Below are 26175 nucleotides of genomic sequence, written 5' to 3' on the forward strand. Positions count from 1 at the left end.
GACAAACGTGAGGGTGATAAAGAGAGATAAACATCCAGCCAATCATCTGCTAACTGCCATGTTACAGGCTGTGTTTGAAAAAAGTCAGTAAGGATGTGATTGGCTGGACGTTTATCTCTCCTTATCACCCTTGCATTTATCTCTTGTTAAGGCTTAATACATCTGCCCCATTGGTTGGTATTTGTGTTGTCAAAATGCCCCCGATCTAGTCTCTCATTACTTGTAGTCAGTGGCATGTTTAACCTGTTGCAAACATTACTTTTATGTCTGAGCCAGTGAGCTAAGGTTTCTTTTACACCAGACTTCTTTTATGAAAGTATATATATATATATATATATATATATATATATATACTGTGGATGGCAATAAGGCGTCACTCGGAGACTGGATACAACTTCAAAATGTATTGTGTGGTGACCGACACCAGTGTTTCGAGACAACAGCTCGTCCTCAGGGTTCCTGAGGACGAGCTGTTGTCTCGAAACACTGGTGTCGGTCACCACACAATAAATTTTGAAGTTGTATCCAGTCTCCGAGTGACGCCTTATTGCCATCCACAGTACTTTTGGTCGCTGACCTGGGAAGGCACCGGAGCAAGTATTATCTAAGTTAAGCTGTGGAGTGCCGGATTCTTTGCTTGCTTATATATATATATATATATAAAATGCTGTTTAAAAGTTGTAAATTGTTTGCACCTGATGCATTGTGTAGTGGCATAGGCACAGTGTTTTATGTCTGTTTTTTGATCATCTGGTTAGTACAACTTTAAGTTATATGTGTTTTTTAGATAGCTTTATAAAAGTTTTGTCCCAGCAAGCCTCCCCTGCATGCATGGACTCGGAGAACCACAAGTCCCAGCATGCGGGGCATTAAAAGGCCCGCTGGGACTTGTAGTCCCACTGCATAAACAATGTTACAATAAATACACGACACCTAGAACATTAGAGCTTTATTAACATACCTACATACAGACACTGCTTCACACATGCAAACATACATACTCACCTCCCCACACACTGTCCCACAGGTCTGTCCTCTTCTCCAGTAGGCCTCCAGCAAAAACCGAAACCCCGAACTGGAGAAGACGCTGTGAGTATGCTTACAGTCGGCTCTCCCTCCTATCTTAAAGATATCCATGCTTAAGTAAAGATGGTTTAGAATATTGATTGAGGTACTAATTAAATCACCTCTGCTCAATCATGAATATTCTTAAAACCTGAACTATACTTGTGCAGTTTGGCAAACTCTGCCCTATACCATATTCTAAACGAGAGAAAAGTATATATTAGATGTCTAAAAGTATATACAGGTCAAGTATCCCTTATACAAAATGCTCAGGACCACAGATTTTACATACTAATTTGGTTCCCAAGTGGTCCCCCACAGCAGCCATCGTGTTTGTCTTCAGAGGCATTGCCGGTCCCAAGGATGCATTGCATGGGTGACGCCGTGACGTCACCATCGCACCTGTTTAATACATCCTTGGGACCGGGGATGCCTCTGAAGATGAACACGATGGCTGCCTTGGACGTTGCGGGACCAGGGGAGTATGAAAAACGTTGCCGGGAAATATTTAGGTTTTCAAATACCCGGATAATGGATACTCCACCTGTAATATATTTCAATAATAAACATAAAAAATAAACAGGGAAATATGTATTTCAATAAAACAATTTCTCTTTCAATGGTCCTGGTGACACAGCTCAACACTGGGATGTAGGAGGGTCCGAAGGAGCCAGGCACCTATCCTAAAGTTTTCAGAGGGTAGGCTCCTCCCCTACTGCATCCCGGACACTTCAGTTCGTGTTAGGTGCCCACTGGAGTGGGTGCTATTCTAAAGGGCTGCGGGAGCAGCTGAAGAAATAGAGTAGTTAGGGGATTTTTATTATTTTATTAATTTTACTCTAGCTAGGTAGGCACAGTGTGAGGATTCTCATAGTGAATCCTCACACTGCTAGCGCAGCAGGAGCTGACAGAAGCGCGTCCTGTCAGCTCGCTGTGCACTAGGGAGACGCTGTCTGGCCTCCCTGTGCAGCGCTTACAGCTTCTTTTAAGAAGCTGCCTGGGCTCCGGAGCGTCCTGAAACCGGCTTTACGTTTAGGTGGGGATCATGGGGGACAGGCGCTCCGTGATGGCGGCGGCCATTTTCTGCGGAGCTTACACACTGAGCTCCTGATATGAGAGGACAGCAGTGTTGTTACAGGCATGTTCCAAGTGGTCCCCAGCCGAGGGGGAGATACTGGAACTAGGAAATCCTACTAAGGGAGCGGCTGACTGGGGGTGGTTGGCGCCAAAAAGTCACGGACCCTGCAGCAGCAGGGACTTGGTCTCTTCCCTCACTCTGTTTTTGGCGCCTTTCAGAACGCTTGCAGCGGAGCTGAGCTGGCTTACAGATCCTGGCAGAGTGTTTGGATTTCCTGGGCATCGTTTCCCCGCATCTGAAACCGACAGACAGCTAAGTGACTGCGTGCATTGACCCAGGTATAATCGCTAGTTGTACATTGTATGCACTGTGTAGGTTACTTTACATCATGTCTGAGCAACAAGCTGTGGTTTTGGGGGAGGGAGCCCTTATTACACTGAGCGCTTGTAATGTGTGTACACAGAAATTTGTCCCTGAGCAGATGGCCAAGGGGGGCTTATGTATTGCTTGCGCTGCTGTGAGACCCATGGGGAGTGAACCCCAGAGGGCAGAGCAGATTGAACCCGCGTGGGCTAGTGCCCTGGGCAGGTCAGTGAACGCTTTGGTGCAGTTATTGGACAGACAGAGTGATGTCTTGGTAGAATCTCAGAGACCTATGCCATCATCTCAGCAGTCCTCTGGCTCCTTGCCTCTTACCCAGGCAGATCCTGCCTTAATACAGGTGATGCAGGATACTGCAAAAGGGATCAACAGGTTTAGTGAAATACTAGACAAAATTGATGTTGATGTTGTTGGGACCCCTAAAAGGTCTTACTCAGTGCCTTTCATGGTAGATGAAGAGGAGGGAGCGTATACTGACATTCCCTGGGACCAGGGTGATGATTTGGAAGATGCCTCATCTGCAGGGGTAGAGGATCTTATTACAGCTGTAAAACAGGCTTTAAAACTGTCAGTGGAGGATAAGACTCCTGCTAAAGGGGTGTTTAAGCGACAGCGTAAGGAGGCTGTTACATTTCCTTCTGATGAAGGCTTACAGGAATTGTTGGAAGGGGCTTGGAAAACCCCTGATTAAAGGCTGCAGATGCCTAAGAGATTCCTAAGTCTGTACCCCATGCCAGAGTCTCATGCGGAGCTCTGGGAAAAAGTGCCAGTTGTGGATGCCTCTGTGGCGCGTCTGTCTAAGGCTACTGTATTACCAGTACAAGGGGGTGCAGCTTTCAAAGATCCTGTGGACAAAAAGCTGGAGGGTAACCTCAAAGCTATATTTGAAGGGGTGGGATTTACCCTACGTCCTCTTATTGCTTCAGCCTGGGTCTCTAAGGCCATGATTGAGTGGGCTAATGATTTCTGCACCATTTTACATGCGGACCCTGGTGTTTTGCTGCTGGCGGAGAAGCTTAAGGCAGCTGCAGAGTATGTGTTGGAAGCGGAGGAGGAAGCGCTCAAAATAGCGACCAGAGTGTCCACAGTATCTATTAATGCCAGGAGAGTACTCTGGCTTAAGGCCTGGGAAGCAGACAATGAGTCTAAGAAGGCCTTAGAAACATTAGCTTTCAAAGGAAAGTTGTTATTTGGATCTGAATTAGAAGAGATCATTAAACAGGCCACGGGTGGCAAAAGTACATTCCTGCCTGCCCCCACGGCTAAGCAGACATCCAAATTTTCTGCCTTTAGGCCGTTCTTTCGGCCCTCCCCTAGAGGTGGTGCGTCCTTTCGAGGACAGTCATTTAGGGGAAAGTTTCAGTCTTCCAGGGGCAAGGCCCCGAAGTCTAAGTTTGGCTCCTTTCACAAGAAACCTGTCACCAAAGGGGAGGACAAACCCTCCGCATGACTGTCAGGGGATTTGCCCGGCAAAGGTGGGGGGGCGTCTATCACATTTCAAAGACGCATGGGCTTCTCTAGACCAGGATGCCTGGGTGTTAGACATTATAGCCCAGGGCTACAAAATTCCCTTCAAAGGTCTTCCTCCGAGAAGATTTATCCCCACGTCTTTACCAAAGGAAGCTCGGCTCCGTACAGCTCTTTTAAGAGCAGCTCACTCCCTGTTAGAGAAGGGGGTGGTAATTCTGGTTCCCAGGGCAGAGTGGAAGAAAGGCTTTTATTCCACTCTGTTTCTGGTGCCCAAACCAGACGGGTCTTTCAGACCAATACTAAATTTGAAGTCTCTGAATGTCCATTTATGGGTAGACCATTTCAAAATGGAGTCTCTACGGTCAGTGCTCCTAAGCCTGGACCAGGGAGAATTTTTGGCGTCCATGGATGTCCAGGACGCATATCTTCATGTTCCTATACATCCAGAACATCAGGCCCTGTTGAGGTTTGCTATAGGAGACCTGCATTTACAGTTTCAGGCGTTGCCCTTTGGTCTGGCCACTGCGCCGAGGGTATTCACAAAAATAATGTCTGTGATGGCGGCTGTGCTGCGGCCCAGGGGAATCACAGTGATACCTTATTTGGACGACCTGCTGTTCAAAGCAGAGTCAGCAGACAGGTTGCAGAGTCATTTAGTAGAAGCCATCAGTTTTTTGCAGGCTCACGGCTGGCTGTTAAACTTACAAAAGTCTCAGTTGGTGCCGTCACAGAGACTCCAATTCTTGGGAGTCATTCTGGATACCCATCTACATCGGGTATTTCTCCCGGAGGCAAAGGCCAGGGATCTGGTCGCCTTAGTCCAGGAGATTCTCAGCTCTCGGAGCACATCAGTGTGGAGGTGCCTCAAGCTGCTGGGGAAAATGGTGGCGTCGTTCGAGACGCTGCAGTTTGCCAGGTTCCACTCTCGGGTGTTCCAGTGGAACATCTTGACGGTTTGGTCAGGAAACACACAGACCATGAAGTCAGAGCAGATAGTGCTGTCTTCGGATACTCGAGACTCTTTGAAATGGTGGACAGACGTGGATTCCCTTCAGTGGGGTCGGTCACTGCGGACTTGGAACTGGCTGGTAGTAACTACCGACGCCAGCCTGAGGGGCTGGGGGGCAGTAGTCTTGGACCTGCGGCTGCAGGGCTTGTGGACTCCAGAGGAGTCTGCTCTACCGATCAACATTTTGGAGCTGAGGGCTGTCTGTAAAGTGATTTCTCTGGCGGGAAACAGGTTACAGAACCTCCCTTTAAGGATTCAGACCGACAATGCCACAGCTGTGGCGTATCTGAATCACCAGGGAGGTACACGCAGCAAACTAGCCATGTGGGAGGTGTCCAGAATCCTCCTGTGGGCGGAACAGAATGTTCTAGCAGTATCAGCTATATTCATACCAGGAGTGGAGAATATAGAGGCCGACTTCCTGAGAAGGGAGGAGCTCAAGGAAGGGGAATAGAGTTTAAACCCTCAAGTATTTCATCAGATCACCTTGAAGTGGGGAACTCCGGATGTGGACCTGATGGCATCCAGGTTCAACCATCAGGTGCCCAGGTTTTATGCCAGAACGAGGGATCCACTGGCAGAAGCAGTGGATGCCATGACTATCCCCTGGGAGGGGAATCTCCTTTATGTTTTTCCGCCTGTCCCAATGCTGGCGAGACTCTTAAAGAAAATACAGGCCCAGGCGATTCCGGTGATCTTAGTGGCCCCAGATTGGCCAAGGAGGTCCTGGTACTCGAGGCTTCAGAGATTGTCTGTGGACTCGTGGCGTCTACCTCTGAGGCCAGACCTTCTAAGACAAGGACCATTCAATCATCTGGATTCAGCTCGATTAATTTTGACGGCCTGGCTGTTGAGACCGCCATTCTGAGAAATAAAGGATTCTCTGAGGCAGTGGTTCACACCATGATAAAAGCCAGGAAGTCAGTATCTTCGGCAAATTATTATAGGGTCTGGAAGACTTACATTCAATGGTGTGAGAGACGGAAGTCACACACATCTCGTTTTAAGTTGGCAAAAATGATGGAATTTTTACAGGATGGTTTCTCCTCTGGGTTAAGCCTTCAATCATTAAAGGTGCAGATCTCGGCCTTGTCCATCTACTTCCAGAAAAGGATTGCTATCTTACCGGAAATTCAGACTTTTCTACAAGGGGTGTCTCGGTTGAAACCTCCATACAAACAACCAGTAGCGCCTTGGGATTTGTCGCTGGTTTTGGAATGCCTTCAGAAGGCACCTTTTGAACCTTTAAGGTCGGCGGACCTTAAGTTCCTCACATGGAAGCTGGTATTCTTGTTGGCAGTGGCTTCGGCTAAAAGATTGTCAGAGTTGGGAGCATTGTCATGCAAGTCTCCTTTCCTGATATTTCACGAGGATAGGGCAGTTCTTCGGACGGTACCTCAGTTTTTGCCAAAAGTAGTCTCTGCTTTCCATCTAAATCAGGAGATAATTCTACCTGTGTTTCAACCCCCAGAGGGTTCTAGAAAAAGGGACAGATTGAGAAATTTGGATGTTGTGCGTGCCTTACGCATTTATGTGGACAGAGTTAAGAGTGTCAGAAAGACTGACACCTTGTTAGTGTTGTAAGACATACACAAAATTGGTTGGCCTGCATCTAAGCAGACCATTGCTAGGTGGTTGCGCTCTGTTATAGCATTTGCATACACTAAAGTTGGAAGGCCTGTGCCGGCCAGAATAAATGCGCATACCACCAGGTCAGTTGCCACCTCTTGGGCGGTTCGACATGGGGCGACAGCTGAGCAGGTTTGCAGGGCTGCCACTTGGTCATCTGTTCATACCTTTGCCAAATTCTATAGATTCCATGAGTTCGCGTCGGAGGACGCATCATTCGGGCGAGCAGTGCTGAGAGCTGCAGACCTGAGCGTACCCACCCAAAGGACCGGCTCTGGAACGTCCCAGTGTTGAGCTGTGTCACCAGGACCATTGAAAGAGAAAAAGGGATTTTTGTAAGAACTTACCGTTCGAATCCCTTTCTCTGATATGGTCCTGGTGACACAGCGATCCCTCCCTTACGCTCAGTAAGTATGCCAGTGTTCATGATGTTCATGTTAAATTGGTTAAAGAAACAGTTATTGTTAAAAAATGTGCATATAATATGTGCAGGCCTTTGTACTGAGTTAATGTATTCCAGTGGCTTTGAAAGATTGAACTGAAGAGTCCGGGATGCAGTAGGGGAGGAGCCTACCCTCTGAAAACTTTAGGATAGGTGCCTGGCTCCTTCGGACCCTCCTACATCCCAGTGTTGAGCTGTGTCACCAGGACCATATCAGAGAAAGGGATTCGAACGGTAAGTTCTTACAAAAATCCCTTTATAAACAAACATTTTACTGTCATTAGATAAAGAAAATGATTGTCAAGATAAGCCTGCAGTAAATATGTAAAAATATGTCTCCTATATCTAAAATATGATTCCTATGTCTTATTACAGGATAGAAATACCTTCCATCGCTTTGACAAATTTAATGCCAAATACAATCCAATAGGCGAGTCCACTCTGAGAGAAATATTCATCAAGACAGATAATAAAGTATCTGGAAAATACTTTGCCCACATTATCAAGGTAAAAGCTAATGCTAGCTCAGTGCAAGTGTAAAATGGACCTAATATTACCTATAACTGATTGGTCACAGGGAAATGCTATTTGCAAATATTTAAAAACCAGGACACATGTTTGAACCATGTATTCAAATTATTTTTTAATTTAGGACTATAATTAGACCTTCATACTTCACTGTTGATATCTGGAATTTACAGTAAATCAGTGTTTATGACAACATGACTGGATTATTGTCCGCTACCAGGAGTAAGTAAAGCACTAGCTCTTCCCCAAACTGTGAAACTGTGATAATCTGTGGTTGATATAATGACATGCATGGGATAGAAGTATTTACAGTGACCTGTAGCCAAGTGCACTTTCCATGCCTTTGCCTGCTGGAATTTGTAAATGCAGAACTAAGTTAGAATGCACAGGGCTGTCTTTGCAGAGTTCATTAGGTTCTTGCTACAAATGTGTGATTGTGCTGTTCACAGCCGGCAATGGGTGAACCAGGAGCCATATGAAATCTAAATTGTGGTACAGAAACAATGGGATCCCGGGATCAGCCGAATCCTGGGATTGTGGTTTCAAATTGGCAGGATTTGTATACTGGGATATATAAGTTAGCGCATGCACACATTTTTTTTAAATGCAAGGCAGCACTTAGCACTTGCACTACATTGCTCCGAGGCTGCCCGGCTGCCACTGGCCCCAGCTGTGTGGCAGTGTGTAGCATGGTGTGATGTCAGAGGTTACGCTGTACATCCCACTGCATCGCTCCCACCCGCCACATCGCTCCTGCCAGCTACACTATGCTTAAGAGGAAGACCAAAAGAGGACTCCTGCTGCCTGCCACAGTGCCACCATTGCCCAGCCCCATGCCTAGTGTGAGTGCCAGTGACTAGAGGGGGCTGTAAACCTGGGATTTAAAAAATGCCCGGGGATTGGCATCCCTAGATTTGATGGTTAAGAAGTATCTGCAGGTAGGGGTGTTGTTTTCCTCTAATACATAGATCTTTTCCTGTAATACATTAGCAGTACCTCTAAATTATTGCATGGAATGGATAACAGCAAACGCCAACATTGTCAGGTTAAAATAATGGTTTGACAAATTATTTGGCTAATCTTAAATGATTTACTACTTAAATCAAAATAGCTCCCTCTAGCAGAAATAGTTATATTTCCATATTATTCATAGAATATTGGTTATGTTTGTTGGCATTTGCTAAGAATAATTAGCATAGTTGTGCTACACTATTTTGAAGTTCTGTGATAAAATGCAACCCATGATACAAATATTTAATGTGTACTTAATCTGTAGCAGAAGTTAAGGGAGAGCCTTTGTTAAGGCTTATACAAACTGGAACTATCCTAGCTCTATGAATAGTCCACTGTGAGCTGTGGTTTAGTGAATGCAGCTTCACTGAACAGTGGGCTAGATGTATGAGGCAATGATAAGAGTAAAGAAATGTGCCATGGTAAGCAAACAGCTTCCAAGTAACATTAATCAAGTGCATTCTATAAAATTATACAGCATGCCATGGCACACTTCTCCACTCCATCAGCGCTTTTACAGAGAATACTTGAACATTCACATCTGTCCCTGCCCCAGTGGAGCTTACAATCTATATTCCCTACCACATGTACACACACACACACACACACACACACACACATTCACTCTAGGGTTTATTTTGTAAGGACCAATTAACCTACCAGTATATTTTTGGAGTGAGGAAGGGAACCAGAGTACCCAGAGGAAACCCACGCAAGTATAGGGAGAATATACAAACTCTGCACAGTTAGGGCCATGGTGGGGGTCAATCCCTTGCTGCCCTTATCACTGCTTCATACATCTACCCATTGAACTATATAAAGAACCTGCCAACAGCACACAAGAGAAGCATACAGAATGAACGCAGGACAGAACTGGGATTATTTTAGAGAGTCTGGCTATAAAACACAATGCATCTGATTGTGCTTATACCCAATATTTAAAAGGTCATTGATTTCACTGGCTGTGCCTTTGTAGTGAAAGCATTCCATCTTAAATATTGGGCATAAATGCGATCAGAATCTCTGAATTTTACAACACAATGGGCGGTATTCAATGAGCCTGATTCGCCATGTTTTTATGGCGAATTTGTGCTGTCTGGCGAATTTCTGACTAAAACGGTGAATCACCCTATTCAATGACCACATGGCGAATACATTTCAAGGTTTTTTTCGCCATGATTCACCGAGTAGCAATCGCTATCTTTTTATGGTGAAGTGGAATGTGAACTTTTAAAATAAAGTGTTTTGTTTTTTACATTTGGTGTCAAAAAATCAGGAATTTTAATCTGAGGAGGGGCATGCTATTTTTATTATTTTTTTTTTATTTTTTTTACACAGCATCCAGCAGGGGGCGCCGGAGCCGAGCCGCTCATTACATATTCATATATTCACTGCACCCGATCGTTACGATCGTGTGTAGTGAATATACGCTCCCCTGCTGGCACCCCCGGGGGGCAGCCTGTGCTGACTGGCACCTGGGGAGCCCACCTGCCCCCCACAAACGTTCAGGGGCAGGCAGAGAGACTTCCATCTCTCTGCCTGGCACCCTCCTTCAGGCTCCCTGCGGCAATCGCCGCAGGAGCTCATATTCGCCTGTCAGGGGCAGCGAGCCCCTGACACGTTGAATACCGGAGCCCGCTGGCTCCGGAACGTGGCGAATGTGCAGCGAATCCTAAAAAGGATTCGCTGCACCTCGCAGGTATTCACATTGAATACCGCCCAATGCATCTTAAAACCCCTACATTACTGCAAGGCAGCATTCAGTGTCCATATCTGTCCAAGGTTTGCAGTGAATGCGTGTGCATTGGGCACTATTTGCAGTGTCCGGTTAAAATGCATTGACCAAGCGGTAAGCGCAGCTCAGTCAGACCACACCATCATACCATAGGAAAGCTGCTATCTATACCTCTGAGCAGGGCAGTAACTAGGTGTGTGCCAGTGGTGCCTTGCCCACCTCGCATCTGCACTGTGGGCGCACCTCCTGGAACACACCTAGTCTGCAGAGCAGGGAAGTACTGGGCAGGAGATGGGTGCTCCCTATTCATCATCCTGCTGCTTCCGACTTTACAGGGACTCGCGGGGGGAGCTAGACATGAGACTCGGCAGGGGGCGGGGCTACATGGGGACTCAGGCTGCTGCTTCTGAGGGAGCAAAAGTGAGAGTAAAGGCTGCTGCAGTTCAGGGGCCTACCCAGTGACATTCTGTACTACCTGTTTGGAAGGTAAGAGTGAGTGTGTGTGCGTGTTGCATGTGTGACGTGTGTGTGTGCATGTTAAAAGACCTTAGGGAGAGAAGGTTAAGCTGTGGGGGAGGGAGGGGTCAGGCGCCGGGCAGGGGGTTAGGTAGTAGGGTAAGGGGTTTAGGCAATAGTGAGGAGGGCCAGGATTAGACTGCGGGATTGGGGAGCACCCCAGTGTAATAGAGCACAGGCCACAAGGTGAGTGAGTGTGTCAGTGTTATACAGCCCAGGCTGTGAGGTTAGGAATTGCATCAGTGTGATAGAGCACAGATTGCATGGTGAGGAAGCCGGTCAGTGTGATAGAGTGCAGACTGTGCACGGTGAGGGAGTGTGTCAGTGCGATAGAGCACAGAACGTGGGGTAAGGGAATGCATCAGTGGGTACTTGTGAGTTATCCGGGCTGCCGATTTTTTCATCGCGCCCGAAATCGTGGGCATCGCGTCGGTCGTGGCTGTTATAAGGAGCCGCGACGCGATGCCCACGATTTCCCATAGACAGTAATGTTAAAAGACACGATGGACCCGATTTCCGACACGATTTCCCATAGACAGTAATGTTAAAAGACGCGATGGACCCGATTTCCCATAGACAGCAATGTTAAAATAAAATTACAATGTGAAATTGGCCAATATGTTTTAAAAAAAAATGTTTCATGGCCCCCCACCACCGTTAACGCCACCCCGCTATTGACGCCAACCCGAAGCGTGGCGAGCGCAGCGAGCCCGCGAGGGGCGGCGATACGCGTCCTCCGACCTTTTCATGCCCTACTATCCACTAGGGCGTGGAGTGAGAATAGAATAGTGTGGCGAGCGCAGCGAGCCACCAAGCCCGAAGCGTGGCGAGCGCAGCGAGCCCCGCGAGCCCTTGCGGGCTTCACAGGTGTCTGCGTCCCCTCGCCACGCTTCGGGTTGGCGTCAATAGCGGGGTGGCGTTAACGGTGGTGGGGGGCCATGAAATTTTTTTTTTTAAAACATATTGCCCAATTTCACATTGTAATTTTATTTTAACATTGCTGTCTATGGGAAATCGGGTCCATCGCGTCTTTTAACATTACTGTCTATGGGAAATCGGGTCCATCGTGTCTTTTAACATTACTGTCTATGGGAAATCGTGGGCATCGCGTCGCGGCCCCTTATAACGGCCACGACCGACGCGATGCCCCCGATATCGTGTCTTTTAACATTACTGTCTATGGGAAATCGGGGGCATCGCGTCGCGGCCCCTTATAACGGCCACGACCGACGCGATGCCCCCGATTTGGAGCTAAATCGTGGGCATCGCGTCGGTCGGGTGTCCTTAAGTTAACCAAACTTAAGGACAAAATCGGCAGCCCGGATAACTCACAAGTACCCATCAGTGTAATAGAGCGCAGGACAGGGGGGGGGGAGGTGAGGGATTTTGTCATTGCGATAGAACACAGGCCATGGGGTGAGAGATTGCGTCAGTGTAAAGGAGCACAGTTTGCAAGGTCAGGGAGTGCATCAGTGTGATAGAACGCAAGCCTGCGGCGTGATGGATTGCATCCATGACTTTTTGTTTATGGTATGTATTGCTTTTGTGTATTTAAGGTTTCATTTTGAAATCAAATGTTTTTGTTTTTACATTTTTGCGACTTTGCAGCAACCACCAACAATTTGATCTCTAACTATAGTTAAAAAAATAAAAAGTTTCTGAGTTTGAAAAAGTTAAATCCAACATTTCATCAGATCAATAAGTTTGTTTCTAACTTCTGCTTGCTTTTTCGGAACTCCTGTAGATATGAATTATTCAGACTGAGTTATTCAGTGAGTACTGAAAGTGCACCACCATCATCCAGTTTCTTTTAGAAGAATGATTGTGTGATGATGACCTATTTATGGGCCTGTCGTACACAGTTACTGCTATTGGAATGTAATAGGCAGTTACTAGGATTACATTTTGGCTCGCCTGAATCATCCCACTGCTCAAAACACATCAGATGATTGTATGTGAGATGGCTTTTTATCATGTGTTTTGTAATTGGATATGTTTTTAGCTCACCATATGTATGTATCTTTTCTCCATCAGTATATTGGATCAGTTTTATTCCTAAATACCCTGGGCGCTGTGCAGCTCGGCGGGTATGTGTGCCCGGTGTGATAACTGTACTGTCCCTGCTTATATTGCTACGGAATCGGTACATCTATCAGAATGAACTTAGGTCTACAGTCATTAGGTCGACCCCACTAGGTCGACTGGCAGGAAGGTCGACCTGATTTAAGGTCGACATGGGCCAAGGTCGACATGACTTAAGGTCGAATTTGCATAAAGGTCGACATGAGGAAGGTCGACGTCATAAGGTCGACATGGGTTTTTCACTGTTTTTTTATCCGAATGTCGACACAGTCGACATGGACACAGTTGGCAATGAGAATCGGACCCTCGCATCGCTCGCTTCGCTCGCCATGCTTCGGGCACGGTGGCTCGCTTCGCTCGCCACAGCTTTAATAACCTCCTCCACGCCCTAGTGGATGGTAGGGCATGAAATACCGCCTGTCGGCACATGTCGGCTCAGAAAACAGTGAAAAACCCCATGTCGACCTTATGACCAGTCGACCTTCCTCATGTCGACCTTTATGCAAATTCGACCTTAAGTCATGTCGACCTTGGCCCATGTCGACCTTAAGTCAGGTCGACCTTCCTGCCAGTCGACCTAGTGGGGTCGACATAATGACTGTAGACCTAAGTTCATTCTAATAGATGACCGCTTCCCATTGCTACCTACCTGCCTGCTGCAATGACCAGTGGTGCTGCTGATGGCTGCCTAGGCACTGTGCAGCTCGGCGGGCATGTGATCCCCACATGTAATGTCTTAATGCTCTCAATGTAATGTGTATAATGTCTCAATAGAATGTATGTAATGTCGTCCCCCCCCCCCCCCCCTCAATGTATAATAGACCCGCAGCACTCAATATCAGCCTTGGTACAATAGATGGTGGCTGACGTTTTGGCAATAACAGAGGCCAGCCCAATGCTTGATATAGTATAACTGGTATGCATTCCACGAGCGTAAAATTGTTCCATTATAGGGATTGGTACTGTGGTATAATGAGTTGCAGCATGCACTAATGTATGCTTACGCTAAAAACTACTTCCAGTTTGTGAAGGTTTGCAAAGCACACAAAACAAAATGATTGTTTTTGAATGTACCCCCCTAGTGTTCTGTGCCCAGGTAACCAGGGCCGGTGCAAGAGTTTTTGGCACCCTAGGCAAAACCTCTTCTGACTCCCCCCCCCCCCCATTAACCCTTAAGAAAGAGGCATTATTTATTTATTTAAAGTTTCTTATATAGCGCAGCAGATTCCGTTGCGTTTTACAAATGTTGAGAACTCTGCAAGAACAAACTGGGTAAAACAGACATTCATGGAGGAAGGAGGGCCCTGCTGCAAACAGGAAACATTCCAAATCTTCTGTGTGTATATTTCAGATGATAGATATTTTAGACATGTGTGTATATACATATACATGTGTGTGTGTATATATATATATATATATATATATCATACACAAATATATTATAATCCCCTCCCCCAGGCATCCACTACTGCAAGTGCCAATGTGCCATACCTTAACAAGAAGAAGCTGAACATTGGTGGGGGGGAAGGCTGCTCTTTGATTGATGCCCCAGTACTGTTACAGCCAGGGGCGGATTGGAGACTAAAAGTGGCCCTGGAAAATTTCTGGCAGTGGCTTCATGTGAGCGGCAACCATTTAATTATGGCCGCTCTCATACATACATACATACATACATACACCCTGCCGCTCTCATACATACATACACCCTGCCACTCTCATACATACATACACCCTGCTGCTATCATACACACATACACCCTGCCGCTCTCATACATACACCTGTTCCCTGCCGCTCTCATACATACATACACCCTGCCGCTCTCATACATACATACATACACCCGGTCGCTCTTATACATACATACATACATACTTACACCCGGTCACTGCCGCTCTTATACATACATACATACATACATGGTCCCTGCCATTCTCATACATACACCCTGCCACTCTCACATATACATACATGCACACACCCAGTCCCTGCCGCTCTCATACATGCACATGTTCCCTGCCGCTCTCATACATACATACACCCTGCCGCTCTCATACATACATACACCCTGCCACTCTCATACATACATACATACATACACCCTGCCGCTCTCATACATACATACACCCTGCCGCTCTCATACATACATACACCCTGCCGCTCTCATACATACATACACCCTGCCGCTCTCATACATACATACACCCTGCCGCTCTCATACATACATACACCCTGCCGCTCTCATACATACATACACCCTGCCGCTCTCATACATACATACATACATACACCCGGTCGCTCTTATACATACATACATACATACTTACACCCGGTCACTGCCGCTCTCATACATACATACATACATACATACATGGTCCCTGCCATTCTCATACATACACCCTGCCACTCTCACATATACATACATGCACACACCCAGTCCCTGCCGCTCTCATACATGCACATGTTCCCTGCCGCTCTCATACATACATACACCCTGCCGCTCTCATACATACATACACCCTGCCGCTCTCATACATACATACACCCTGCCGCTCTCATACATACATACACCCTGCCGCTCTCATACATACATGACCCTGCCGCTCTCATACATACATACATACACCCTGCCGCTCTCATACATATATACATACATACATACATACACCCTGCCGCTCTCATACATATATACATACATACACCCTGCTGCTCTCATACATACATACAACATCACTGTAATACATACTGTACATACACCCTGCCGCTCTCATACATACATGACCCTGCCGCTCTCATACATAAATACATACACCCTGCCGCTCTCATACATATATACATACATACATACATACACCCTGCCGCTCTCATACATATATACATACATACACCCTGCCGCTCTCATACAGTACATACATACATACATACATACATACATACAACATCACTGTAATACATACATACACCCTGCCGCTCTCATACATACATACACCCTGCCGCTCTCATACATACATACACCCTGCCGCTCTCATACATACATACATACACCCTGCCGCTCTCATACATACATACATACACCCTGCCGCTCTCATACATATATACATACATACATACATACATCCTGCCGCTCTCATACATATATACATACATACACCCGGCAGGGTTACCGGTGGTGCTGAGGACAGGGCTATAGTATATATATGGGGCACATTACTTTGACACTCCCCCCCCCAGGCAGCATTACCTGTGATATTCTCCCTCTTGCCCTCAGCATATATTACTGTGACTCTTTCCCCACAAACATTAATGTGCCCCGCTCCCCCCAAACCTTAATGTGCACTCTCCCCCCTCCCTCCCCCTAAACCTTAATGTGACACCCCCCCCACTCTAAACCTTAATGTGACACCCCCCCCTCAAAAAAAAAAAAGCTTAATATGTCACTCTCAGCCCTCCTCAATCCTTAATGTGGCACCCCCCACCCCCGATTATATTTAGCAGAACTTGCCTGGTCTCTGCTCTGATGGGTGGCTGCTGCAGCTCTTCTCCTTACTGCTGGGCTGAGGCTGGCTGAGCAGCAGGGCTCCTCCAGTGCACAGTTACATCGTGTGCATGTGACTTCCTGTTTAGATCAGGAAGTCGGGGACACACGGGGAGTGAGGGACGCTGCCTGCCTGTAGCTAGCTGACACTGACAGGGGCAGCCAAGTGCATGAGAGAGGGAACGAGTGGTGAGGGGATCCTGCTGCCAGCGCTGCTGCAGCCTGCCCTGTCATACAGTTATGATGATGACAGGCGCAGGCTAAGGCAGCCAGCAGGGCATGCCACACAGCTACACACAGGCACCTCTCTCATGTTTGGGGGTGGGTAAATGCAAATTTTGACCTCACATGCGGCCGGCCTCCCGGGAAAGTTCCCGGTGATTTAAATGGCCAATCCGCCCCTGGTTACAGCGCCGCCCAGTACTGTTACAGCGCCGCGGTCCCCTTACTGCCTTCCCAAACCAAGTAATTTTTTTTAAATGGTGTTGAGAGATTTGCCGCTGTCACCCACTGATCCAGATCCATGGACAGGGGGTGGGGGAGTTATGCGGGCGGTGCCACCCGCAGATTCAGATACACGGACGGGGCAGTGGGGGTGTTATGCCGGCGCTGCCACCCACCAATGGCATTGATCATCTCCAGGGGGCGGGGGGGGGGGGGGTGCGTGCGCTACCTCCCGCCGATGAAATTGAACAGCTTCAGGGGGCGGGCGATGCAGGCGCTGCCTCCCGCTGATGACACTGACCAGCCTCCAGGTGTGGGGGTGGGGGGGCTGCGGACTCACCTGCTGTTTCCCAGAAGGTAGGGTTGGTGACTGCTTTCTTCCTGTTCCTCCTGCTCCTCGCGCGTCAGTCAGGTACCTAGTTTTCTGCTTTTAATCTGCAGCTCTGCACCGCCCCCCTGTGGCCGGCGCCCTAGGCAAATGCCTAAGGCTGCCTAGTGGTGGCGCCGGCCCTGCAGGTAACTGTGTCAGAATTTTACATATTAAGATTAACAGTCGATTAAGCCTTTGCAGAAGTTCTGTGAGTTGTTTAATTGTAGTCAAAGAATAATTATGGAAAAGCATATTCATATTTTAGCCTGTCATTAATTTGAAAAAAAAATTCTCTTTGTTGATTTTGTTAAGAAAATAAATTTGCGTCTTTGTGTGATATACCCTGTCTGTTGCTAAATGACAGCAAGGTAAATAACAGGTTGGGTCTCCAATATCCAAAATTCTCAGGGCCAGAGGTATTTTGCATATTGGAGTTTCCCGTAATTTGGAATGTCTGACAAAATCTGGGGCCAAATGTAATAGGGTGAGAGTTTCAGAAAGTGAGAGATTTTGGGAGAGTTTTCCCATGTTTTTTAAAGCAGCAATCAATTACATGGCAAAATCAAACTGGTTTTGCAGTGTAATTGATTGCTGCTTTAACCCCTTCCCGACATTTGACGTACATGTACGTCATGGTCGGGAAGTACTTCCCGACATTTGACGTACATGTACGTCATGACTTCAAACTGTCACTGCGTCTAGAGACGCAGTGACAGTTAGGTGATGTCTGCTGTCCCTGACAGCAGACATCCCCCCTCGCCGCCCAGGGGGGGCAGGGGTGCCCCCCCCGGTCGGCGATCGCTGTGATTGGCTGTTCAAATCTGAACAGCCATTCACAGCGTTTCCTGTGTTACCGGCGGCTAAGCCGCTCGGTAACACAGGGATCGGTGGTGATCGGTGCTGTCAAGTACAGCACCGATCACCACCGATGTGCAGCCACCCCCTAGCACCCGCCGGGCACTCACCCGGCGGCAGCAGCAGCAGCTTCCCCGGCTATCCCGGCAGCTCAGCGCAGCAGCGCTGCCCTCCTCCCTCCTCCCTCCTCCCCCCTCCCCCCGCAGCAGCAGCAGCAGCATCAAGCTGCAGGAAAAGTAATAAAAATCAATATAAGCACTGAAAAAATATATTTATATATATATATATATATATATATATACACACATATATATATATATATATATATATATGTGTGTGTGTGTGTGTGTGTGTATATATATGTATATATATAAATATATATATATATATATATACATATATATACACACATATATATATATATATATGTGTGTGTGTGTGTGTGTATATACCGCACCATTTACCACCGATCGCCAGCCCCCCCCCCCTCCCACCCGGCAGCCCCCCTCCCTCCCACCCACCCGGCTGCCGCAGCGCCAGCACCCCTCCCACCCCCCCGCCAGCCGCAGCGCCAGCCCCCCTCCCAAAGCTGGTGACTAAAATGGGGTCACTTGTGGGGGGGTTCCACTGTATTGGTGCTTCGGGGGTCTTGCTAATGCGACATAGCACCCACCATTCATTCCACCACCAAAAATCACTCCTTCCCTTCTGAGTCCTGCCATGCACCCAACTGGTATTTTTTGGTCACACGTGAGGCATTGCCGTACTCGGGAGAAATTGGGGCACAGATTTTGGGGTGCTTTGTCTCCTTCATTCCTTGTGAAAATAAAAATTTTTGAGCCAGAACTGCATTTTTGTGTAAAAAATTACATTTTTTTACACAAAAATGCAGATCTGGCTCAAAATTTTTCATTTTCACAAGGAATGAAGGAGACAAAGCACCCCAAAATCTGTGCCCCAATTTCTCCCGAGTCCGGCAATGCCTCATGTGTGACCAAAAAATACCAGTTGGGTGCATGGCAGGACTCAGAAGGGAAGGAGTGATTTTTGGATTTTGCAGCACAGATTCTGGTTGAATGACCCCCGAAACACCCATACAGTGGAACCCCCCCACAAGTGACCCCATTTTGCAAACTACACCCTTCAGGGAATTCATCTAGGGGTATAGTGTACATTTCAAACCCCCCGGGGTTTCACCAATTTTGATACAACTGAGCTGTGAAAATGAAAAATTAATTTTTTTCATTTTCACTGCCCAGTTGTACCACAATTGGTGAAACCCCTGGGGGTTTGAAATGTACACTATACCCCTAGATGAATTCCCTGAAGGGTGTAGTTTTGCAAAATGGGGTCATTTGTGGGGGGGTACCTAACTTTTAGCATCTTATGGTGCCTAGAAACCTACATGGTGCCTAAAAAATAATCTCATAAAAAGGAGGCTCCAAAATCAAGTAGGTGCTCCTTCTATTATGAAGCCTGTGGTTTGGTCACCGTGCACACTAGGGCCACATATAGGATATTTATGAAAACCAAAGAATTGGGGGAATCAATTTTTAGTCACATTTCTCTAGTAAAATCTACTGTGTTCCTTAGAAAAATGTATTAAATTTGCAAATCTGCAAAAAAAATGAAATTTTGAAATTTCACCTACACTTTGTTTTAATTCCTGTGAAACACCTAAAGGGTTAACAAACTTCCAAAATGCTGTTTTGAATACTGTGAGGGGTGCAGTTTTTGAAATGGCATCATTTATGGGGGTGTCTCGCATACAAGTCCCTCAAAGTCACATCAGAACTGAACTGGTCCCTAAAAAAATCAGTGTTTGAAATTTTCTTGAAAATTTGAGAATTTGCTATTCATATTGTAAGCCTCCTAGTGTCCAAAAAAATTAAAAGGAAGTTGAAATAATGATGGAAATATAAAGTAGACATATGGTCTATGTTAGTTATTAACTATTTTGAGTGGTATGATTATTTGTCTCACAAGCAGAAAATTTTACATTTTGCAAATCGCTAAATTTTCCATTTTTTCACGACATTTTGGTATTTTTCACAAAAAAACACAGACTGTATCGACCCAAATTTACCACTAATTTGAAGTACAATGTGTCACGAAAAAACAATCTCAAAATCACTGGGATAAGTAAAAGCAAAAAAAGTTATCCCCACTTAAGTGAGACATGTCAGATTCGAAAAAAATGGCTCTGTCAGGAACGCCAAAACTAGCTCTGTCAAGAAGGGGTTAAAAAACATGGGAAAACTCTCCCAAAATCTCTCACTTTCTGAAACTCTCACCCTATTACATTTGGCCCCTGATGTGCTTGATGTGTAGGACCCAATGCGCATTGGGTCTAACCAAGAGATTGATCCTTCTGCACATAGGATAAATCTCAAGTCAATCAGGTCCAAGTTGTCCCTCAGATAAGTTGGACAAGTGTAAGGGGGCCTTTAGGGTAATTTTATACAATATTTTTTATTAATTTTGTGCATGAAACAAAGTTTATGTAAATACCCAAAATTCGGTACTTGTGTATTATCACGGAGCCCATCGCTTTGCATCGCATGTCACTAATTAAGTGATATAATTTTAATATCGCGTCGCATTATAATGGCATGCGATGCGACGCGATCATGCCCGATTTGGGCTTATTCCCATGTTAAATGCCCCCCCCCCCCCCCCCCAGACCCGATTTTTAATTGTATACCCACCCTGATGGGTAATGACTATGTTAAATGCCCCCCCCCCCCATTGTTATTGCCACCCCACTATCAACGCCAACCCGAAACGTGGCGAGCGGCGGCGGTACGTGTCCTCCGACCTTTTCATACCCCCACTATCCACATTGGCGTGGAGTTGATCTTAAATAGTGTAGCGAGCCACCGAGCCCGAAGCGTGGTGAGCTTCGGGGACGCGGAATATATGTGAAGTCATCCGCGTCCCAACACGTGGCTCGCTGCGCTCGCCACACTATATAAAATCAACTCCACGCCGACGTGGATAGTGGGGGTATGAAAAGGTCGGAGGACGCGTACCGCCGCCCCTCGCGGGCTCGCTGCGCTCGCCACGCTTCGGGTTGGCGTTGATAGTGTGGTGGCGTTAAAATGGGGGGGGGGGGGGGGGCATTTAACATAGTCATTACCCATCAGGGTGGGTATATAATTAAAAATCGGGTCGGGGGGGGGGGCATTTAACATAGGAATCAGGCATCTGGGTGCCTAAGCGATTAAAAATCGGGTCCAATCGCGTCGCATTGCATCACATGCGATTACATCGCATGCGATGCGATGTGATTTTTTTGGTTGTACAATGCCCTACGATGGAAAAGGTGGGTGCCGTGATAATACACAAGTACCCAAAATTCATTTATGTATCATATTAACCTTGTACACATAACCTGAAACTTATTTTATACAATATTTGTAATAATTGTGTGCATAAACAGAGTGGGACACATGGGTTAAGCCCTAAAAAGAGATAAACACAAGGGTGATAAAGAGTGATAAATGTCCAGCAAATTTGATCCTAACTGCCATTGTCAAACAGTCTACAAGATAACAGTTCGGAGCTTATTGGCTGGACATTTATCATTCTTTTCTCACCCTCACGTTTATCTATTTTTAGGCTTAATACATCTGCCCTAGTGTGTGTGCATTGGACCATCAGAAATTAAAGTTGTCAATCTCAATTGTGCTAAAAAATTCGGTACTTGTTTCCTAGCACGGCCACAAATCTTGGCCATCGGGGGTAATTTTAGTGGCCTGCGACGCGACCGACGCGATGCCCCCGATTTTTCCATTGAAATGCATTGAAAACAGTAAAAAATCGGGTCGGTCGCGATTTCCCCATAGGGAACAATGTTAAATGCCTCAATTTACCCGCGATGACCCCGATTTCCCATAGGAAACAATGTTAAATGGGTCAATTTACCCAAATCATCATAGGGAAGAATGGTAAATGGGCCAGAAAGCCCAAAAAACCCCCCTGACCAGTGAAAAGTTCCCCCAAAAGTAGTTCACGCCACCCGCGATGAACGTGAACCCGAAGCGTGGCGAGCGCAGCGAGTCCGCGAGGGGCGGCGGTACGCGTCCTCCGACCTTTTCATACCCCCACTATCCACTAGGGCGTGGAGTGAGAATAGAATAGTGTGGCAAACGCAGCGAGCCACCGAGCCCGAAGCGTGGTGAGCGCAGCGAGGGGACGCGGATACCTTCACAGGTAAACGCGTCCCTTCGCGGGCTTCACAGGTATCCGCGTCCCCTCGCGGGGCTCGCTGCGCTCGCCACGCTTCGGGCTCGGTGGCTCGCTGCGCTCGCCACACTATTCTATTCTCAACTCGACGCCCTAGTGGATAGTAGGGGTATGAAAAGGTCGGAGGACGCGTACCGCCGCCCCTCGCGGGCTCGCTGCGCTCGCCACGCTTCGGGTTCACGTTGATCACGTGGTGGCGTAAACTACTTTTGGGGGGACATTTCAATGTTCAGGGGTGTTTTTGGCCCATTTACCATTGTTCCTATGATAATTTGGGTAAATTGAGCCATTTCACATTGTTTCCTATGGGAAATCGTGGTCATCGCGGGTAAATTGAGGCATTTAACATTGTTCTCTATAGGGAAATCGCGGGCATCGCGTCTGGCCCATTGCACCCGATTTTTTTGCGCATGCGATGCCCGCGATGGCCCCGATTTTACCCCCGATGACCGCGATTATGATCGTTGTGGCCGTGCTAGGAAACAAGTACCAAAAATTCTGTTATTTGGAATATTTCATATTTTGGGAGACTACAATGTTGGCCATTATTTCTGACAGGGGAAATAGCAGCTACCGCCTATTCCAGGCATTCCCAACCACGGTCCTCAAGGCACACCAACAGTGCAGGTTTTAGTGATATCCATGCTAGAGCACAGGTGACTTAATTAGTACCTGAGTGATTCTGATTAAACCATCTGTGCTGAAGCCTGGATATTACCAAAACCTGCACTGTTGGTGTGCCTTGAGGACCGTGGTTGGGAAAGCCTGGCCTATTCAATGCTGCCATTTCTGAAAGCATTGAAGGTGGAGTCTGACAAACAGATCCAACTTTCAAACAAGTCTGATCTGTTTTGTCAGAAATGGCTGTAGATTGTCGAATTCACGTCCGATTTTCAACAAATCGTGGCCATTTTCACAGACACTCCCACTTCTCAATACTCGACAAGCAGAATATTGAATTCCGCATGTTGAGTATCTGTCAAGCAGAACAAAACCTACCCAAAATTTCAACTGTCGGGTCATTCCGACAGTTGGAATCTTGAGTTAAATATCGCCCTAAGCCTGTACTCTTTGTAACTAGTTACATAGAAAACAAGATTTTGGTTTTTATATGTAAAGTCTCTCCAACTCAACCCCATGAAATTTCCCCTGAACATCAGTAATACATAAAAGCACAGTGGCTATTCACATGCAAATAGAAGAAAAACTCTAAATCTAAAAACAAAAGTTCATTTGAGAAATTTGGATTTTAAATGCAAATTTCTTCTGTAAAAATGTAATGAATATTTCCTGGCAGTGACAGGCAATCTGATTTAATTCACTGGAACACAATATGTTGTTTCCTGCTGAATCAGAACTAAATTTTGGCCGGGTTATCCAGTGTGTACCCCTGATTTTGCAGGTTCCTGCAGTCCCTACTGAGGTCGTCCATGCTTCACGGTCAACCTGGTGAAATCGCTAGCTTTTAATTACGCTTTGCGATTAAGACATATTTTGATTGAAAAAAGTTGCAGTAAAAGACACTTGGCACTACCGAGTCACACAGCACTCATCCATTATGGAGAGTGGAGAGAGAAAAATTACCAACCAATCAGCTCCTAACTGCCATGCTACAGAATGTGGGGTAGATGTATTAAGGTTCGATACAGGGAAGAGGTGGTATCAGCACACATTATGAGTGCTTATACTGCTCCCCATGTATAAAGGATGAGATGAAACTACAGGTGCGCCATTATACCTATCTACAAACGGGCAGTAGCACTTACGACAGGGGCATCAATACACCTGGCTCTTGACCCGATCCTGGTTACAAAAATACAGGGGACAAAAAATAGACCAATAAAGCCCCCCCCCCTCCCCCAGGACATCCCGGGCTTGGGCTAAAGCCTTAGGCTGTCGCCTGGGCGGTGGGCGCCTGGCTGATAGTGTAAAATAAAGTGTTAAAAAAAGATAAAACTACAAGTCCCAGCATGCGGGGCATTAATGGGCCCACTGGGACTTATAATCCCACAACGGAACCAATACCCAAATAAAACACACATACTCAATTATAATCTTATTACAGACACCATACATACATACATACTTACCTATCTTGACACATAGGTTTAATCCATTTCTCCTGTAGAATCTTAAGGGTACCTGTAAAAAAATCGCATCCTTTTCGGTCCAGAGTACTGTAGGCATCTAGGGTTTGAAAAAAAACCCTGCAAAAACCTGACTGAAGAAGTTACACTTGCAGCTCCTCCCCGAGAATGAGAGCATTACCAAATTGACTTTGCGGTCAGCCTGAATTGCCACCCACCATAGACGCCTATGTTAAAACTTTAACATAGGCTTCTATGATAGGAATCGGCCATAGAAACCCATGTTAAATTCATAACATGCGCGTCTATGGAGCCTTGCACAGCCAGAGGTGGCGCTCCCCTGGGCTGAGGGAAGTCCCAATGACTGACGCATCTAATACCTACCTGTCTACGTAAAGAGTATACTGCTGCTTCTGATCGCTGTTGGAGAGGTTGCGGTTCGGAGGGCACCTACAGATGGAGCCAGCTTCATTCATCCCGGCAGCGAGACGCGTCTTTCCATCTTGGCATGCTATTTGCCAAGAATGGAACGTATGTGCGTGTAAGACGCACGCACACCCCATTCGCGGCAGTGGCCCGCTCGAGCGTGTGAGCACGAGCATCTCATCCTCGCAGGCGGCCATTTCTCACACGCCAAGACGGAAACACACGGCATGCTGTAGGGATGAATGAAGCTGGCTCTATCTGTACATATTTGGTGGTCTTGCTAAAAAATTGCTAGTTTCTGGGATGAAGTTTCCCCATCTACTCCCCGAGGTTCATACGTATAATCAAGTCACCCTGGTCTTTTCTCCTAGGCTGTCCTATAGAGAGTCTAGATAAGGCTGCAGACAAGTTATCTATGCACAGACTGAATGAGTCCCATCGTTTAAGTGCCAAACCATGAAAATGAATTGACCCCCTCGCCAGCAACTTATATACAGAATATATGGCATGTGGCAGCCATAGAGAAAATATCGTGTTATCTTCACAATACCTTCCATAAATTCCTTGCAGTATGGTGTGATTGGTCCCTGTGTAATAAAACTACCCCTCATGGTGCCCTCCCATCTGGTTTTTTAGACCCTTTGCTAATACTTAGATACACCTTTCCCATGGGGATACAGTCACTAGGTCTACAAGTATTAGGTCAACAAGCATTAGGTCAACACCACTATGTGGACATGCATGAAGGTCGAAATGACTGAAGGTCACCATGCAGGAAGGTTACACATGACTGAAGATCAACGTTGGTTAGGTCGACAGGGTCATTAGGTCGACATAAGGAAAGTTGACAGTCAAAAGGTCAACATGGTGTTTTTCCACAGTTCTTTTTTTTTTGAGCCACGCGGTATTTAATGCCCTACCATCCACTGGGGCATGGTTAAAGAATAAAATAGTGCCCGAAGCATGGTGAGCAGACGCTGTGCTACGTTTCAGTGTCCTTGCGGACTGTGTCGACATTCGGGACAAAAAAGTGAAAAACCCCATGTCGACCTTTTGACTGACCGCCTAATGTTTGTGTCGACACAATGACCCGGTCGACCTAACCCATGTCGACCTAGCTGAATGTCGACATTCAGCCATGTCGACCAAGTGGTGTCGACCTAGTTCTTGTCTATCCTATGATCCATACCCTTCCCCTGCTTCACATTAAGAGTAGCCATTTTTATTCTGATTTATTTTTCTTTTATACCTATAATTTGGCCACGG

The 26175-nt window shown here is 46.6% G+C and overlaps 1 protein-coding gene across 2 annotated transcripts in view; it reads left to right on the forward strand.

The window, feature by feature from the left end:
• AMPD2 (adenosine monophosphate deaminase 2) overlaps positions 1-26175 on the forward strand; it is an 89962-nt gene that overhangs the window by 48110 nt on the left and 15677 nt on the right. For both annotated transcript variants that reach the window (XM_083172945.1, XM_083172946.1), the window contains exon 11: positions 7450-7581. In XM_083172945.1, the coding sequence (XP_083029071.1) occupies positions 7450-7581 (132 nt within the window). The remainder of the gene's footprint in view (positions 1-7449; positions 7582-26175) is intronic.

The sequence above is a fragment of the Crinia signifera genome, chromosome 2 (genome assembly GCF_055691185.1).
Source record: "Crinia signifera chromosome 2, ASM5569118v1, whole genome shotgun sequence".
Classification (NCBI taxonomy): Eukaryota; Metazoa; Chordata; class Amphibia; order Anura; family Myobatrachidae; genus Crinia; species Crinia signifera.